Genomic DNA, 18,666 nt, shown 5'->3' on the forward strand with positions numbered 1-18,666 from the left:
CAGGGCAGTATCAAAAGAAACAATTGAAAACAAGTGAGCATCACCATTACCTAGATATCCTTAGACACTGTTACTACAACAGAGCGGTAAAAAGCAAAATTAATCAATATTGTGATATCAACGATTTTATAAACTTGGTCACATGACATATGAGTACCTCATCCTCTGTAGAAACACATTCTCTTATTAAGTTAAGTATATACCAGTGCGAGTTTGGACTTAAAATTCAACCAAAACCGTTCTGTTTCACATGTGCCTCTATAAATTTGGAGATGTGTTTCGGATAGAGTATTAAGTAATTCACATGTTGAATTCTGGTCTTGTGTTAGACTATATTTTTCTTTGATTTAAAACCATACTTATTTAGTCCTGAAAAAGCATTAATTCTGCACTTCTGAGTTTTAATTTTACTTTTTTTTGCTGATAAGTAAAAACTACTAATGGTAAGTACCGGTAAGTTTGCACAATTTTAGCGAAATCAAAATTTGAATTTGTTTATAATAAATATCCAATATTTTTTGTTACAAATTGACCTGAAAATAAATTCCATATCTTGCCACGGAGGGCAGTGTTGTATCAGAAACAAATATTTTTTATATTGAGAATCGGTAAATAATTAGAATTATTTGTTTTACTTTGCTCAAAGCATTTGATCTCATTTAGCTACATATAAAATTAATTGTAAGGGTTTGACCAATAATTAATTTTATGAGTTTAGCAAATTGAGTATGGTTGAATTTTGTTTCATTTTCTATTTCTATTTCAAATTTCAAGTTTTCAAATTGTAGTATAGCTGAGGTACCTCATTTGAATGTATATGTGCAGTGACATATGGCATGTACCAGGCATCGTTATTTCTCGACAGAATCAGTACATACATGTACTGTCAGTTATTCAGTTAGCATAATCGCAGTGTAGTAATTTCACAGTCTACTGTACATTGCCATCTTCCTTCCAATGCTCTTCCAAAATGGTCACAGGTCAGTTCAGTTTCTAGCCTAATTCTGTCATCACCATAGTGATGGATGTAACCATGGTGATGACGTCCGCCATGTTTGATTATTCATTTACATATTGAAAGCTCAACATAGATTTTACCCCTTAACTTTCTTATTGACTATGTAAACCAATATATAAGGGAAATCCTAGGGAGCTCAGCGAAGTCAAGTATCACCCGTAGGATATCTGCCATTCCTTTTCAGAAAACACCAATTGATCTTATTGTGTAAAATACATGCAAGCATAGAATCTACCCACTTACTTCCATGCTAATGATTCTTTTGTATCACTCACGTTAATTTCTATTGTTATAAGGTGTGGCTGAACAAATGTCCCGCAATTGCATTGTTTGGTGCACCGTCCTTTCTATCTCCAACAAGTACTCGTGTACACTCTTTTAAAGGAGTACCAAATTAGCCGTATCCTGTACGTTGTAGTCAGTTTTATTATCAAATGATGACCTAAAATAGCCGAGATTAGAATTTCGTGAGTCTATGGTGTTATTTGGCACGTACTGTAAACCGATATAATTTTGCAGTAGCCGAAATTTGAATGTGGGTGAACGCGCATAATATTTAATCAGTGAAAGTTCACTTGCGTTGTTGAGGCATAGAGTCACAGTGACCTTTGTGCAATTAAATCTTTGCAAACACCGACTGTAATGAAATTTCAAGTAATTCCAGTGGTGTAAACGTAACATTTCACTGTTACTGATTAAGCGTATCAAATTTGAAATTCTTTTCTCTTTAGCACATGATATTGGTAACTTCAAGTATATAGCTCTGGCGAGGGAGGGGATGGACTACATATTTAGGTGTTTTCAAAAAAAAATCATTTCAGGAGAGATAAAATGTTGCATGTCATGAATTTTACATTGAACATTTCACTTGGGTCACAGTGACTTTTTCTCATGACAAATATGAAATGGTATCGGAAAATTGAGAAAGTAGACAAATTCGTGCAGGATTTGGAATTTATCAGCAACATTCACGATTTACATAAAGTGTACACATGCTCTATAGTATTCAGGAGGGGAACGCTTTTCTACATGGTCATTATTTAGTTTACTTTCGAATATAACAAAAGCGACTTTAGTCTGTCCATCTCTAGTTGTGATTTTCAACTTCAACAACTTGTATACTGTCTCAAACCCAATCTTTTTACACCAAACCGAATCATCAATATCATCAAAATCATTGTAGCTTTCAAATGGTTTTTAATGAAAGAATTGCAATTTAAAAAAAAGTATTATGAATTTGAAGGAATATTTGGCAATCACCTGTTGCCTTGTCAACTAATGATTAAAATGGTCTTGTGTTCAAAATATATCTTTCTCAGATAAGTACGAGAAAAAAGTACAAGAATTTGTTATCTTATATCTCCTTGTGAGTCAGTAAGTAAACTTTGAAAAGGACATTTACATGTATGTGTGACATGCTATGGTATGCTAATATTGCCGTGTCACTGCAAGTTTGTATCACTCCACCTCTTGGCACTTCTATATGCAAATTAGTTCATCTCACTTCTATATGCAAATGAGACCGACTCACTGTTATATGCAAATGAGACTTTCACTCCAAGTTTGTATCACTCCACCACTAGACACTGGTATATGCAAATTAGCATTGTTAACACTGTCATGTCAGTTTACTGAGAATTTATAAGGGTTAAAGGTCGTGAGAAAAGACTAATAACAATGTATCTGGTACCCATTCAGATTGTTCATTGAGCATTTAATACAAGTTACTATGTTTGTATTGCCATGTGTTTAATTTTCTATTAACAGTTATTTAGCAGTCTGAGCTTTTGGCGACCCCCTCCCCCTTCACATTTTGTATCACTTTCAATACCTTTCATAGATAAGTGATATCAAACAGACATTACAACATAACACTAGTTTTATATTTTATACAACATTATACTACATTGGAGTTAAGTATTTCTAAACAATGAAATCAAAACACAAGTGTTGCTAAGTGATCTTCTTATTTTGTATAACCAATTCGAACTCCAATTGAATTTGAGTTTACAGCTTTAGGTTGTATTGTCAGAAAAACTTTCTTTCAATTTTGCATACTTTGGCCAAAAACAGATTTTAAAATTGATAGCGTTTATTAGTTATACTAATCAAACTCATATTATGTCGTTTATAACTTATTATTTGTCTTTACTACAATAAATCCAATCATGCATGCATCATTTTTCAAATTCTGCTTCGGAAGCGCACTAAACACAACTAACCTAGGAAGTGCATAATGATCAATGTTTGAACTTTGCTTGCCTTACTGAATTAATTCAAGAGTGTAGTATGCATCTTGGTCAAATCTTAAAGGAAAATACTTCACATCGAATATTATAAATAATAGTATAGCGATCTTCATTATTTCAACCAGAGAATCCTGTGTGCGATTTGTTTACAATGATGATGACAAAGTTTATTTTGGTGCAAAAATAAATAACACTGTTCATAAGTAGTTAGATTTCATCTTTCCAGGTCAGTTTATAGTCTTGTCTGTCCTTCATACAAGAGAGCTAGCTGATTGTGCTCGTAAATGCATAATATTGATTCTATCGCTCTATGTAATCTATTATCTGTGCATCATTTGCATACAATGTTACAGTAGCGGTTGCATAACTCACATATCGATGTAACTCACGTACGCGAACTTGTCATATTAACAATCGGCAAATTCGGCATGGCAGATGTCTACAGATCAATGTCTTTTCCTCCCAAGCTTAAGATTGAAGTCCATATGGTTGTGAGTACATTTGTTTTTTCAGCATCACTGAAAGTTGTTTGTTCAGTAATCCATTATATTTTCACTGCTATCAATTTGTGCGTCCATGAGGACGAAATGACGTGAAAGTTGCGACATCAAAAATGACATGTTGACGGCTACAAAATTACCAATACTTGCCGGAATTTAATTTGTTCAACACGAACGTAAAGATTTTAAAGTACATAGCTTCTGATAATCTAACTATTTCATACTTGTCCTGATTTCTGATAATCTAACTATTTCATACTTGTTCTGATTTCTGATAATCTAACTATTTCATACTTGTCCTGATTTCTGATAATCTAACTATTTCATACTTGTCCTGATTTCTGATAATCTAACTATTTCATACTTGTCCTGATTTCTGATAATCTAACTATTTCATACTTGTCCTGATTTCTGATAATCTAACTATTTCATACTTGTTCTGATTTCTGATAATCTAACTATTTCATACTTGTCCTGATTTCTGATAATCTAACTATTTCATACTTGTCCTGATTTCTGATAATCTAACTATTTCATACTTGTCCTGATTTCTGATAATCTAACTATTTCATACTTGTCCTGATTTCTGATAATCTAACTATTTCATACTTGTTCTGATTTCTGATAATCTAACTATTTCATACTTGTCCTGATTTCTGATAATCTAACTATTTCATACTTGTCCTGATTTCTGATAATCTAACTATTTCATACTTGTCCTGATTTCTGATAATCTAACTATTTCATACTTGTCCTGATTTCTGATAATCTAACTATTTCATACTTGTCCTGATTTCTGATAATCTAACTATTTCATACTTGTCCTGATTTATGATAATCTAACTATTTCATACTTGTCCTGATTTCTGATAATCTAACTATTTCATACTTGTTCTGATTTCTGATAATCTAACTATTTCATACTTGTCCTGATTTCTGATAATCTAACTATTTCATACTTGTCCTGATTTCTGATAATCTAACTATTTCATACTTGTCCTGATTTCTGATAATCTAACTATTTCATACTTGTCCTGATTTCTGATAATCTAACTATTTCATACTTGTCCTGATTTCTGATAATCTAACTATTTCATACTTGTCCTGATTTCTGATAATCTAACTATTTCATACTTGTCCTGATTTCTGATAATCTAACTATTTCATACTTGTCCTGATTTCTGATAATCTAACTATTTCATACTTGTCCTGATTTCTGATAATCTAACTATTTCATACTTGTCCTGTTTTCTGATAATCTAACTATTTCATACTTGTCCTGATTTCTGATAATCTAACTATTTCATACTTGTTCTGATTTCTGATAATCCAACTATTTCATACTTGTCCTGATTTCTGATAATCCAACTATTTCATACTTGTCCTGATTTCTGATAATCCAACTATTTCATACTTGTCCTGATTTCTGAGTAATATATAAACAGGTGTAAGTTTCTCAAGTGTAGTTTATTATAGTTATATTATAAATATGTTTTTTAACAGTTGATATGAACTAGGCCAGATACATGTGCGGATGCTCAAGCAATAAAAGATTAATCAGAAACGAATTTAAAAAACAGTTTGTCATGATGTGATGACCACATGTTATCTACTTAGTAACTAAACTGCATGTGGCGTTTGATTTATTGAACTTTTAGTTTAATAAATTAAGTTACATTTGCTTTGGCTTTAAAGTTGAACTCTAAGACGGCACGATTAGGTTCAGTGGCTGATTGTCACATGTTATGAATATGCTATGAATTTTTGGAAATATCTGAGAATTCATCCCTGTTCAGAATTATCGGAGTAATAAATATGATTGTGAAACAATTGACAACATTCAGACACGCTGAAAGTTGTTTCATTTCAAACATATTTCTCAAAGTTTGCACATATTCATACACTGTAAAATACTTTATTTTCGCTTGGATTTAATTTTTGCTATTTTCGCTGAAGGACTGATTCAGTGAAAATAAAATCCAGTGAATATATCTTTTTTCCTATATTTTACATTCAACTCATCAAAAATGAGTGAAAATAAATTCCATACAAAACACGTAAGAAGTCTTTTCAGCGAAAAATTAATTCCAGCTAAAATAAAGTATTCTACAGTAATGGATTATACATTTATCGCATAAAACATGACTATCTCAGAAACAGATCTAATTACACATGAAATATACCCTAAATTCTTTCAATCAATCAGACCGCTATAACAATGGTGTAATAATTAATCAATGATTGCTTTCAAATTGACACCATCTAGTGTTGCTTTTTGTCCACACTACACTGTAACTTTAGTTCCCTGTGGTATTTATGATGCAAAGTTTGATCAATATCTATGATAGAAAATCGGTCAAGGTAAGCTCGCTTGATTATTGTGAACTAAAATGGCATTAATATGGCCCCCTAAAAAATATTAAAAATACAGTTCAGCCTCTACATGCCTTCTCTGATGACACTATATACCATATGTTACTATATTTAGGTTTTTACACTCAGTTGTGACATTTCATAATTTGACATGTTCATATTTGTTTTTACCAAAAAGAACTTAAATACAGTCTATAGAAAGTTATTTATATAATTCATAATACAAAGATTTGCTTGGGGTTTTAAAAGATTTGTAGTCATTATTGCTATGTTAGGGGTTCCAACAAATCTGTAGTCATTATTGCTGTGTTAGGGTTTCCAACAAATTTATAGTCGTTATTGCAGAGCTAGGGGTTCCAACAAATTTATAGTCGTTATTGCAGAGCTAGGGGTTCCAACAAATTTATAGTCATTATTGCAGAGCTAGGGGTTCTAACAAATTTATTGTCGTTATTGCAGAGCTAGGGGTTCCAACAAATTTATAGTCATTATTGCAGAGCTAGGGGTTACTACCATTTTATAGTCATTATTGCAGAGCTAGGGGTTACTACCATTTTATAGTCATTATTGCAGAGCTAGGGGTTCTAACAAATTTATAGTCGTTATTGCAAAGCTAGGAGTTCCAACAAATTTGTAGTCATTATTGCAGAGCTAGGGGTTCCAACAAATTTATAGTCATTATTGCAGAGCTAGGGGTTCCTACAAATTTATAGTAATTATTGCAGAGCTAGGGGTTACTACAGATGTATAGTCATTATTGCAGAGCTAGGGGTTACTACAAATTTATAGTAATTATTGCAGTGCTTGGGTTCCAAAATTAATAGTCATTATTACAATTATATATTATATTATACTCCAAAGCAATTGTCACCATTGCAGTATTATTGATTCCACAAAGTAATAGTGATTGTGGACTGTGTGTATGGGTCCCACTCCATAAAGTCGGTCATTAGTGCATTGTGTTAGGGGTTCTCATAATGTTATAATTTCTAGTGATTCCAAAATGTAGTAATTTTTTAGTCTTAGGGATTCCTTCATAGCACAATGCATATGACAGGATTCTTGTCTGCTTCTTTTAGGCCTTGAATTCAAGCTGTGATATCGTTAATTAGCCTGTTGTTTGTTCGCGTTAATTAATATATTGTTAGTCTAATTAGGATGGATAATCATTATGTGACAAATGTGATATATTTGTTTCTAGTTATTTCAAAGTTAACTCGTATTTAATTGTGATTAGAAATATTTTATGTGTTTTGTGCGTCAAACGCAGCTGGATTGTGAACTTGTGATATTTTTTTCAAAATTATGTTCTAAAAATAAGTATTTCAGACTTTTTAGCTGCCGTCATTTTTCAGATAATGAGGTTGTGATCACAATACAAATTTACTGTAAACACCGATTCCAATGACAAATGTTTTCTCTTTCCTGCTATATTTTGACAATAATAAGCAGAAAAATCCTTGAGACACAAAAACTTTAAGTGACACCCTGTGTTAGGGTACAAGTGACACTTATTCACGAATAATGCCCAGTAGCCCTGCGAGATCACGTCCTGTCATACCACACACAATACAATCACTTTTGTGTCGCCTTATTCATAAGATTTTCCATCACACAATACTTAAAGCAAACAATGTTAAGAAACATGCCGCGCTATATTCTTCTTTATCCAAGCTTTCAGAACGTATATACCTTGTCATTGTTACACATTGAGCAACTGACACTGAATGACCTTAACCGTAAAACCTATTAATTTTGCATATTTTCTGAAATACACCATATGAATAATAATTAATAAGTATTTTCTAATTTGTCGAGATTCTCGCATATCGCAGATTTCTAATAACACTGCGTACCCAAGGGTGTTGGTATTGTTAGGCATCTATAATCGGATTAGATAGATACATTCAGAATTAACCTTTTAATACAATAGACACAAGCATCAATCTCGCATGCTCATAGTGACACAAAGTGAATTCCACATAATAATATTGAAATCTTTGTTAATAGAAATCTACCAGCAATAAGGTAGGTGTGAATAGTTTATCATTCTCGTGGATACAGTACGTACAGATCATCAAATACAGCTCAAGAGGTCATCCATAGTTCTCGCATCCTGTTTCGTAGATTCTATACTTTTTAGGACCAATTCCTATTCTTGTATGCAATTCTTTGTATTAAAAGATTTTAGCTTATTGGAACTATTTTCTTTTTAGTTGATTTGAATTCATTTTCTAAAGAGTTCTATTATGAAATCTCCTTCTGTGACAAGAAATCTTATAGTCTTTCATAAAACCCATACGTCTTGAATGAATCTGGTCAGTATAAAAAGATTGTGCAGTGTCTTGTGTAGTTTTCTTTCTTCCAATGTAATGCTCGTTAATGACACAATAATGTGCTACCCAAGAATTGAAGCCAATAATTACCCATGATGCATTGCTAACATTTGTTCTACACAAGGCGAGTTTTGCATTGCATCATGGGTAAAAGTAAAAATGTTTACGTGACTGAGCCCATGCAATGTGCATGTATGGAATTACTTAGCTGTTTTGTAAAACAAACTATGAAGAATTATAAAAAGACCACTGTAATTGACCTTTGACCCCTCTTGAAAATGACCTGGGTCGAATCTTTGAATCTACCAGTAATGCCAGTCTGCAGTCCCGAAGGCATTACAATTTTCAGAAATTAAGGCCCCGTCTTTAATCTGCAAACCTCTAAGTGCTGATCACTCTTCAACTGTGGTTACATTTCCAGTATAATTTATGTATCGCTTTACATGTGTTATTGATCAACAAATATTGATAGAAAAAAATGATGTTTATCTAACCGATGGAAAATCAATATGCTCACATGAGAGTTGTTGTAGTTATCACGCCTACATTGACAATGCGTGATTAAAGGAACATTGTGTATTGCAGCAACATGTTCTGTTTATTACTTTTTACTATTTTTATGAAAATGTTTGCCTGTGTTTTTTTGTGCAATTCGTTTCAGTTTTAATGTGAACCACTCTATAGACGAACAACTCACCAAAATGTTGTTTACTGCAAAATAATTTCAGAAATTTTCAGAAAAAAAGTTAGTTTGTCTTAAAATGTTATTTTTTCTTTTGTTTGTATTTTGACGTTTCATAATTTGTCTGGAATATGTATAGTTTGGAAGTGACAAATAAAACACATTGAATACAAATTCTTTTCCAGCATTTTGGTAACTAGTTGTAAATGAAAAAAAAAATGTTCATACTTATCTATTGAATCAGTTGTTTAGAAACTATAATTCATTGTTTGTGAATCAAATGGTGATAGGTCAGTTAAAAAATACCAGAGTATGAACAATAAGTTGCCCATGCTCAAAGTCTGCTTTTGTTGGTTGGAATAATTCAAAAGTAAAGCCTAGACAAGTTTAGTGAATATACAAACAAGATAAAACTTAATAAAACTAATCAGAACTCAAACAGGAGAATCTAATCAATTCTTGGAGATATGACTGTTACAATCTGTATGTACGAATTTATTTTTATCTTTTGAAGACTGAAGTAAATTTTGTCACTTTTTGTCGCATGCACAATTTTGTTAATATTTCTTCATACCTTGTAGCGAATAAGATAAATTATGTCTACTTGATCAAAAATTAATAAAAGAAAATATGCAAACGTGATCATGACAGCGATATGAATGGAATATATTTGAGGGGCAAAAACAAATCTCATAGTTCTCTCACACTCAATGAGATTTCGGCGGCCATTTTTAGTCTAAGGTTTTATTATATTGGTGTTGAATAAATCATGATTACATGCAAATTTTACATTACTATAATTTGTGTATTTATTAATCATATTTCAATGGAATGTGTGTTTTTTCTATAAGTAAGCTTGTGATGATTTTGAGGCTAACATCCTAAGGAATGTGTACATTGTTTACAACACAGTCAACACAATAAACAACTTCAGGCAAAGCACTCATTCACTCATTTTGAGAACACAATCATTGTTGTTCATTTGTATAAAACCTAAAACATATATTTACAGGTTCAATTTCTAATGGCATTAACACAATTGTTGCTGGCAGTGACACTGGTAAACTGAGCACTATTGAGCGGCGTACTGTTTCTGTATTGTCGTGACTCTTAGAGGGTCAATTTCAGCATTATGCTGTGTTAGAATGCAAATCTCTGGAGATCATTACCTGGCTTGTTTGTTTGTTAGTTTGTTTGTTTGTTTGCTCTAATGACTTGCATCTTGCATGCATATTTTCATCAGGTCAATTATCTCCATGTTTTTATAAGTTATGTTTTATACCATTCGTTTTTTAACCCTTTGAGCGACCATGGCAAAGCACACATGCACTACACCACACCCACACTGAAAAGACAACTCAGATACCGTAATGTAAGAAGACTACAGAAATCCTGTGATTTCTGATTGGTAATCTATATGTAGAGAAAGTCTGTAGTATGAATTAGTACTTATGCACACAACTCTTACCATTCTGATGTACATCCATTTTTTTTTAAATGTTTATATATACATTTATAATTTTCATTGTTATTTTTGTTTCTTTATAACTATTTTTTTTTACTACTTGCTGTTAAAAAGTTTTTCTTGAGTTTGAGAGAAAATCTGGGTAATGCATGCAAGTACATAAATTGAAAAATACAAAAGTTTAAGAAAGAATGCTTATTGCATGCTATTATCAGTGTTGGTTTCAAAGACGCATGTTTTAGAGAAGATTCAATCTGTGTAAAGTAATTTATGAAAAGTAACAATGCTCAGGAAGCAGGGTCTGTTGTAGCTTTATTATTTGTGGTGAATTTGTTCACTCCCTGGATTGAATTAATTAATTACAGAAAAGTGCAATAACTTTAATAATGCTTTTAAGTTTAAGTAGACATCTTTTGAAATAGTTATTTGCTTTTTATTTATATAAATAAGAAAGCATGTTTTACAGTTAGCGAAGATGTATCCTTAATGATGAATATTAATAAAAAAAGGGATTTGGCTTTCAATTTTTTCATATCATCTCTTTTGAGGCTACCCGCCATTTGAACATTTTGGCTTTTAGGTTACTTCCTGTTAAAATGAACAGTTCTCGTAAATTTAACTATCATGCTTCTTACTTTGGTTGTCTGATTTATTTTCAAATTACAAACATAAGTTCATGATGACAGTGGATTGTTTAATTTTATGGTTACGATGTCCTTTATGTGGTTGAGCTGGTTGCTTTCCTTGACCTGCAGGTATTGGCACAGTAAAGTTTTTGTCCACATAGTGTCGTAAATTTTAGAATGATGATTTACGTGTGAAAGGGCACACAATAGGTCCACATAGGCTAGCACGTCATAAGAATGTAATAGCTTATATAAAGATTTCATTTGAAAACCTTTAAAAACGTGTGAAGAAATGTTTGTATGTTTAACCATGTCCCCCTTATTATGTGTTACCATAACAACAAATTTGATGTCAGCACGTCTTTTCTTGGGCAATTTTAGTTCAACTCAATTGACCAGATTTGGGATGTTCTTGTTTGGTCAAACTTCCAAGTTCACCAATCATATTCTAGGAATTCCTTATAAATTGATAACCGAACACCTGTATGATTCAAATACTGTGGAATACTTTATTTTAGCTGGAATTAATTTTCGCTGAAAAGGCTTTTTGGGCGTTTTGTATGGAATTTATTTTCACTGATTTTTGATGAGTTTAATGTGAAATATAGCAAAAAAGTATATTCGCTGGATTTTATTTTCACTGATTCATTCCTTCAGCGAAAATAGCAAAAATAAATTCCAAGCGAAAATAAAGTATTCTACAGTATACCAAGAAGACTGGCGAAAAGCACAAATATAATACGATAATCATTTTTTTGGCAAATTAGTATACATATGTTCATAGCTTCTCTTCCTTCAACATTATCTTTTGGGATTTAGGAGGGTAGTGTATGGGAATGGTTTTGTCAAATATTGTAAATGATAGGGAATAACTGAGAAGGAAATCTGTAACAAAGTAACCTGGACATAGAAGAATGTTTTGAAGGAGATGAAATATACAACAGTGATGTGCAGTGCTATTCGTACAATTCAATTTATACATAACAGTAAATAGTTAAGGAGCGAAAGGTCAATGCCTCTAGCCTCTCCCTCTATTGTCAATATATTCGGCTCGGCTTATCAACAACAGCAGACATCATTGTAGTTTTTTTCTGTCCAATTCTTTATCCTTCGCAACTCGTTATAAATTCTGACGAACATTTGGTATTTTTACCTGATTTGTGATGTGACTGACGTGCTATGGAACAAAATTGACGTCACTGTTCTAGTCCCGTAACAATAGGCTATTGTTCAAAGATAATAAAGGCTTTATTGTCATTGTCATAGTAACAGAAAGGTTGAATAAATTTTCACCTGGTAATTTGAAGGGCATGTTGCAGGTATCGGCATGGCTGAAAGTGGATGTAAAAAAAAAACGATTAATGGTATACATTAAATGTAGCAATATAGAGGACTATCTGTGACTCATTAAAACACAATTATGAAAAAGAGCTATAAAAGTTCCCTTGTTCCGAGGTATTCCCCCACGTGTCTGTTTGTGTTTAGTCATTTCGTGACTAAGCTGCGGGCTTGACGTAGGTAAGCGTTGTATGTACGCGTGTGATGAGCAAATGTTGTGTACGTAGACTGCTTTCACTTAAATTAATACTGTCACTGATACTATCTTCACCTTTATTTTACTTTATTTCATTGTTTTGGGTTTTTTTTTCCCCAAGTTGGAAGCGAGTGTTTTTGGCATGTACAGTCCCTCTATAGACTAAAAAAAGAGAGAGACCATGACTTGTACTTTCACTTATTTCATGCTCCAGTTATTTATTAATTTATGTTTCTTTTACAACATGGATCATCAAATCTGAAAAACTGGGCACTGCTTTTTGAGAATGTTAATTTTAGTTAGTACTATATTTATTGTATGTATATGGTCCAGGACAGTTCTACGCCGGACTTTGAAGTGGATATAATTTATATACTATAACTTGAGCATGTGATCTCAAATAATTGGTCCCAATCTATCGTCATTAGAAATATTTTGCTTCAAGTATTTTATTCTTATTCATTTAAACCTTCTTTGATACTATTAGTGGCCAGTAACAATTCCTGTGCACTATTTTGTTTAGCGGAAGATTATTCAGGTTTTTGCAGTTGTTCTTTTTTTTGTCATGCACAACAATAGTTATTGTTTGAGCTGATGTGCTTTTCACGACATTTGTACAACGTCTTATCACCGTTGCGTGGTAACATGACGCTCTACAGCGTGGCTTCGCAGGGGGCAGCGTGGGTTACGCCCACTTGCTGACGTCGCCATTGTTGCTCGACCTTCGACCTCTATAGCTCCAGAGTGCAAAACCGAGTGTGGCTGTAACTTAGTACGACTCTGAGTTCGTCTCTAGTAATTTGGTACCTCTCCAAGCGTGTCGTGACAGAACACAGTAGTTGCTACCTCATAGCGCTGCATCGGTGAATCACAGAGGGAGATCCCGTTACACATAGGGATTGATCGAGTCTACACCAAGGCTGATATCGAACCGTGACAGGAGGTTGAGAGAAGAAAGGTAGACTGGATATTTAAACTCGGAAGAGGAGCGGCTAGTACTTAAGAGCCAAAAGACCAAAGCCCTGTCTGAGCCAGGTTTACCGTCTGCAGCACATTTACACGTCGATCGTCGTTTTTTTTCCGCTTTGTTCCGACAGAGCTGCGAGCTGTATGCACCAGCGTACGTTCGTATTCCAGTAGATTGTCCAAATGAGCGGAGATTTTGGCAAAGACGAGCGGTTGGAAAAAGTTATTCAGGTCTGAGCATGTCGTCTTGTAGTTTCCCTATAGACTTATCACGTACTTAATCTCGTTTCTATGCACAACATGTACGAGCCATTCCCCGTAAATCACTTCCGAATATAGCCTGTGAGGAAAAACCGAAATTTATGCTTTCAAAATAAGCGAAATTTAAAAAAAAACATGGCGGTGATCGCTTCGTCCGTAATAGTGTGTATATATCGCAACCACCTTGCAGCCGGGGGATTTTGTTTTCCAATAGTTGACCGCTTTTGCAAAATATCGTACCCATCAATCAACAACGTCTCGCGTGTTGGCATTTAAACGATACGGGTATTTTAAACACCAACAGTCCCCGAACCGGGTATATCATAAATCATAGGGAACATTGTTTATATTAATAGACCCCGATGTCACAAAATACTGTTACATTGTTCCCAATAATACAGCGCAATGTGTACATTTCACATTACCAGTTTTGACTTTTCACATCGAATTAGTATTATTTTGATACAGTGTAACCGTTAAATAACTAGCATAAGTGTCAGGTTCCGTTTTAATTATACAATTATTACAGTACACTTGCAATACAGTTTAATTTCCATTTTTAGTGGTAGCTGTTTTTTTTTTTCTTCCTGCAACTATCATAAAAACATACTGGCCACCTCCTGATAGTTTCTTGTTACTTTTGGCAGCCTGCCAGATAGCTACTGCAGTGATTGCTCAGGAATGGGTATACCATACGATTTTTTTACTAATGAAATTCCTTGTAATTGTCCTCAGAACTTCCCTTATTGATGTTCTTCTACCTTACCATGTACCGTTATTTTCAGTCGCCATAATCAGCCTGCAGAATCAGTGAACACACGATAACCACCCTTTCGTCTGGTTATGTACACATTTTGTGTGTACTGAACTATTTTCGTGAGAGACAAATTTTCATAAATTCGCAAGCCCGCCTCACTCCCTTCACATTAATTCATGTATTAATACTTTCTGGTTATTCAGCAAAGTGGGAATCGATTTGCATAGTTTCTAAATAGCTACAAATGTTTACTATGCAAGTCTGATTTATTCAGCCATTTTTGAAAACAATTTTCATTTCCTCTAAAGGGTAACAAATACATTCTGTTGTTTGTTTTTTCGGTAAAATTTATGTAAATAAACAAAGTTTCCATGCTTTATACGTAATACTTAGGTGCATGTCTATGAAATAGCATTATAAAAAGGCTAATTTAAAATAAAATAATTTTACCTACTCTGATCTCGTTGGCAGTGAGCTGAAATTTATGCTGGTTAAAAATTATTCAATTCTGTTGTGGTGAGGTGGTGACTGCACATGATCAATAATATAGTGATCAATATGGTTTCTATGTTGCCTAACAATATACTGTAAACCTCTTAGTTTTCGCTACCAGTAATTTTTGTGATTTAACAACAACAAAATTTCATAAATTTGCTGACAATTTGTATTAAAGGAGAGAGAAATTTTCACTGCTACAAAATTTCATGATTTTCGCTGAGTCAAGAAATTCTTGAAAATTTGTCGCGAAATTAAAGCGTTTTACATTATTTGCATGTAGGTGAATTGCATCTTTGTTTACTCAAAAATTAAAATGTGGATTGCCATGACGACTGCCATTCCGAAAAATAAAAAACAATGTGTTTATAAATCTTCTTTTTTTTCTCCAATTTGCAGAAACTCGAAGATACTGTCTTAAAGAAAGAAGAAGGAGAAGATAACTTGAACGTACGAGGTGAAGGCGATAGTCCCACTCCGGTACCAGTTAGGGTACGAGAGATTATAACACAGAATCTCTCAACTGAAGATCTCAGTTTTCCAGACATGTCGTCACCAAATGTGTCCCACTTGTCGGAGGAGAATCGTATGCTACAGAATGAGCTGAGTCGGGTAGAAGATCTGCTCTCGCAAAGCCGAGCTGAAAGAGACGAGATGGCAATCAAGTATAACGCGTTGTCTGACAGAGTAAGTAAATTTTGAGATACTGTATTTGTGTATTTATGTGTAGGGTGTTTGCTAACGAAAGGAAAATTCAATGTTGTGCATTCCTGTCTTGAACACCGAGGGCACTTTAACAGCTGCTCTTGTTATCAAGCTGTAAAACGTTGTAGTTTCGATAAATGACAAATTTTCATGCGTCGATGAGAGCTGCACAATTTTGTAGCGATATTCATATCATTGAGATTCTTAGATCAGCGAGTCTCGATAACTTATCATTCTCATTGATGCACTTAAATTTTTGAATCTTGAAAAATTGACAAAAACATTAAGCTTCAAATAAATACTCTAGCATTGAGCATTTCATGAGAAAGCTAGGGGGTCCTTTTACTTGGTACTGTAATTAGTATGCATAGAATCATGCAATACTTCAGTTTGGGATTGGTTTAATTGTTGACTATTCTATTACAAAAGAGTACATAACTTTAGAAGTACACCTATCTTTCTTTGCACAGTTCTCTGCTAGAGTTACTTTTGATCATCGCCGCAAAATACTCCAATACCTTGTTTATATCTTTGTGAATTTGGTAAAAATTGATACTTCATTGTGGAATAAACACTGACTAGGAAATAATAATACGATTTTGGATTCAGTGACGTTGGATAAGCAGTGTGCGACCACTTGAGGTTTCCCTTCCAACAGTTGAGTGTTTCAGTTGAGTGTCATTTGTCTGCTTTGGTGTGATAGATGGTGTATGGCTTTCTGTGCAGGGGGTTCATTTGCTGAGGAGGTTATAACCCCTTGTTCCCTACACTAAGACTGGAAACGAAGTATCGAGTGAAATAAAAGGATAATAATTATTTGTAACTCTCAAGATGACTCAAGAACGTAGCCTGCCTACTTGATTCGTTAAAAGTTTCCTGAGAAAAACAGATATAACAATGCAGGCGTACTCCAGCAACAGTCTTACTTGCATGGTTTGTGCAATTTCATAACACCTTGACACTTGGTCGCATGTTGTGAGTGTACCTACCTACCCACCCTTTTTTCTCGCTGATCATTTCTTCCCTTCATTGTGTCTCGTTTTAAGATGAAGATGCTCTTCTATCAAATGTCCTATCCCCTTTTTAGTGCAGTTCCAAAGGTTGATATTGCTGTTCTAACTTCTTTCAATCAATATCCCTCCTTCTATTGCAGTGCGTCCCACAGTTTTGTGTGAGATAAAACTCAATCTTGAAAAAATGTTACCATTTTTATTATTGTCTGTCTTCAATTGAGAGAAGAGTTATTTACTACTGTGGAATACTGTATTTTCGCTGGAATTAATTTTCGCTGAATTTTCATCTCTTCAGCGAAAATAGCGAAAATAAATTCCAAGCGAAAATAAAGTATTCTACAGTATTATATAATTATTCTGTTTCCCAGATTACCCACAATGCATCACTATATTTTCCAGTTTCCATTTCTACATTTTGCAATACAAGATTCTGTTCAGGACAGCAAAATATAACAACAACTGTTGATATTTCAGCAAAATGGCCATGCAGGGGTATAGGAATTTGAATTGTATTGAGATGATATGTATCCAAGTTGACAGAATCATGTATATGTGTCCGAGTGTATGTCTGTGCATCTGTCTGTCCGTGTGTGTGTGTGTATTTGCTATGTTATCTGTCTCTACTGTCTGACATTGTGTATGTCATTTCTATAAAGCTTCTTCAGTATCACCTTCATAGGACTTTCTACAATATTCGTCTATCGCTTCACGTTGGAAGTACAGTAAGTCAGTTTGGTTTCAAGTATATTTCATGTAATTCTTTTTTCTTTTCTTTAAAATTTGGGTAAATTTTCAACCAGAAATTTTAATTCCTTTTTGAAATTAAACAAAAGTGTGTATAGTTGCTATTCTTTAAACTTCCTGGTTTATGTAATGTTGCAACAACTAGCATTTAAAAATGCTTTTTCAACTCTTCTATTGAGGGATATCGATAAAACATAATTCTCTATTACTGCGTTTATTTGTTACGTTTATGTATCCATGGTGATGACATAACATTACATGTAAATTTATAGGGTCCAGTATGTTGACAGGTATCAAGTTATAACACTTGTACTTCGAAACACACTAGCGAATGCTATACGAACTGAGGCATTTTATTGAGTAGTTATTGTTATGATACTTGATGTCGTTTCAACCAGCAGATCTGGTTTTCAAGTCATGGACTGAAGATTGTCAAAAATGTACAATACAATGTTAGACACATTCACAATAGGGGCATTTAAGTGAGTGTAATTGGTTTATCTGTAAATAGAAGCAGACTAGTGGTTTTCCAGTGATCTGTCTGCAATTCTCCATATAAGACAAACAAAATTGTAGTGTTTCCAACATATCCTCATTCCTACCAGTATCAAAGTAGGTTGGCAGTTGCAGAAAGTTTGAAGATTTGCCTCTAAACTTCAAACAGTGTACCTTGTTTTTATTCAAACAGATGTGCTGTACAAAATATTACCATGTTGATAAGAAGTCAATTCGGTGAACAATAATTCTGCTGGTATTTATCCCTCCAAGTGACTGAAAAAATTTAATGATTATTTAACAAACATATTTTTTCAATAAAACTTGGCTTTCAAAGAAACTATAGTATTTTGATCTTAGAAAAAGTGATATTAGATACAAGTATTTTTGAAATACTGTAATTTTCTTGCAAACAATATTGTGGAATACTGATTGCAAGGGTTTGGA

The 18,666-nt window shown here is 33.5% G+C and overlaps 1 protein-coding gene across 4 annotated transcripts in view; it reads left to right on the forward strand.

Moving 5' to 3' along the window:
• The window catches only part of LOC100374648 (uncharacterized), a 95,222-nt gene that overhangs the window by 31,287 nt on the left and 45,269 nt on the right, over positions 1-18,666 (forward strand). For 3 of the 4 annotated variants that reach the window (XM_085490565.1, XM_085490567.1, XM_085490564.1), the window contains one exon: positions 15,662-15,949. In XM_085490565.1, coding sequence (XP_085346691.1) covers positions 15,662-15,949 — 288 coding nt within the window. Of the gene's footprint in view, positions 1-13,483; positions 13,981-15,661; positions 15,950-18,666 lie in introns of those variants that run through there. The other variant, XM_085490566.1, reaches the window with a different exon arrangement.

Source organism: Saccoglossus kowalevskii, chromosome 15 (genome assembly GCF_978046115.1).
Source record: "Saccoglossus kowalevskii chromosome 15, keSacKowa6.1, whole genome shotgun sequence".
Classification (NCBI taxonomy): Eukaryota; Metazoa; Hemichordata; class Enteropneusta; family Harrimaniidae; genus Saccoglossus; species Saccoglossus kowalevskii.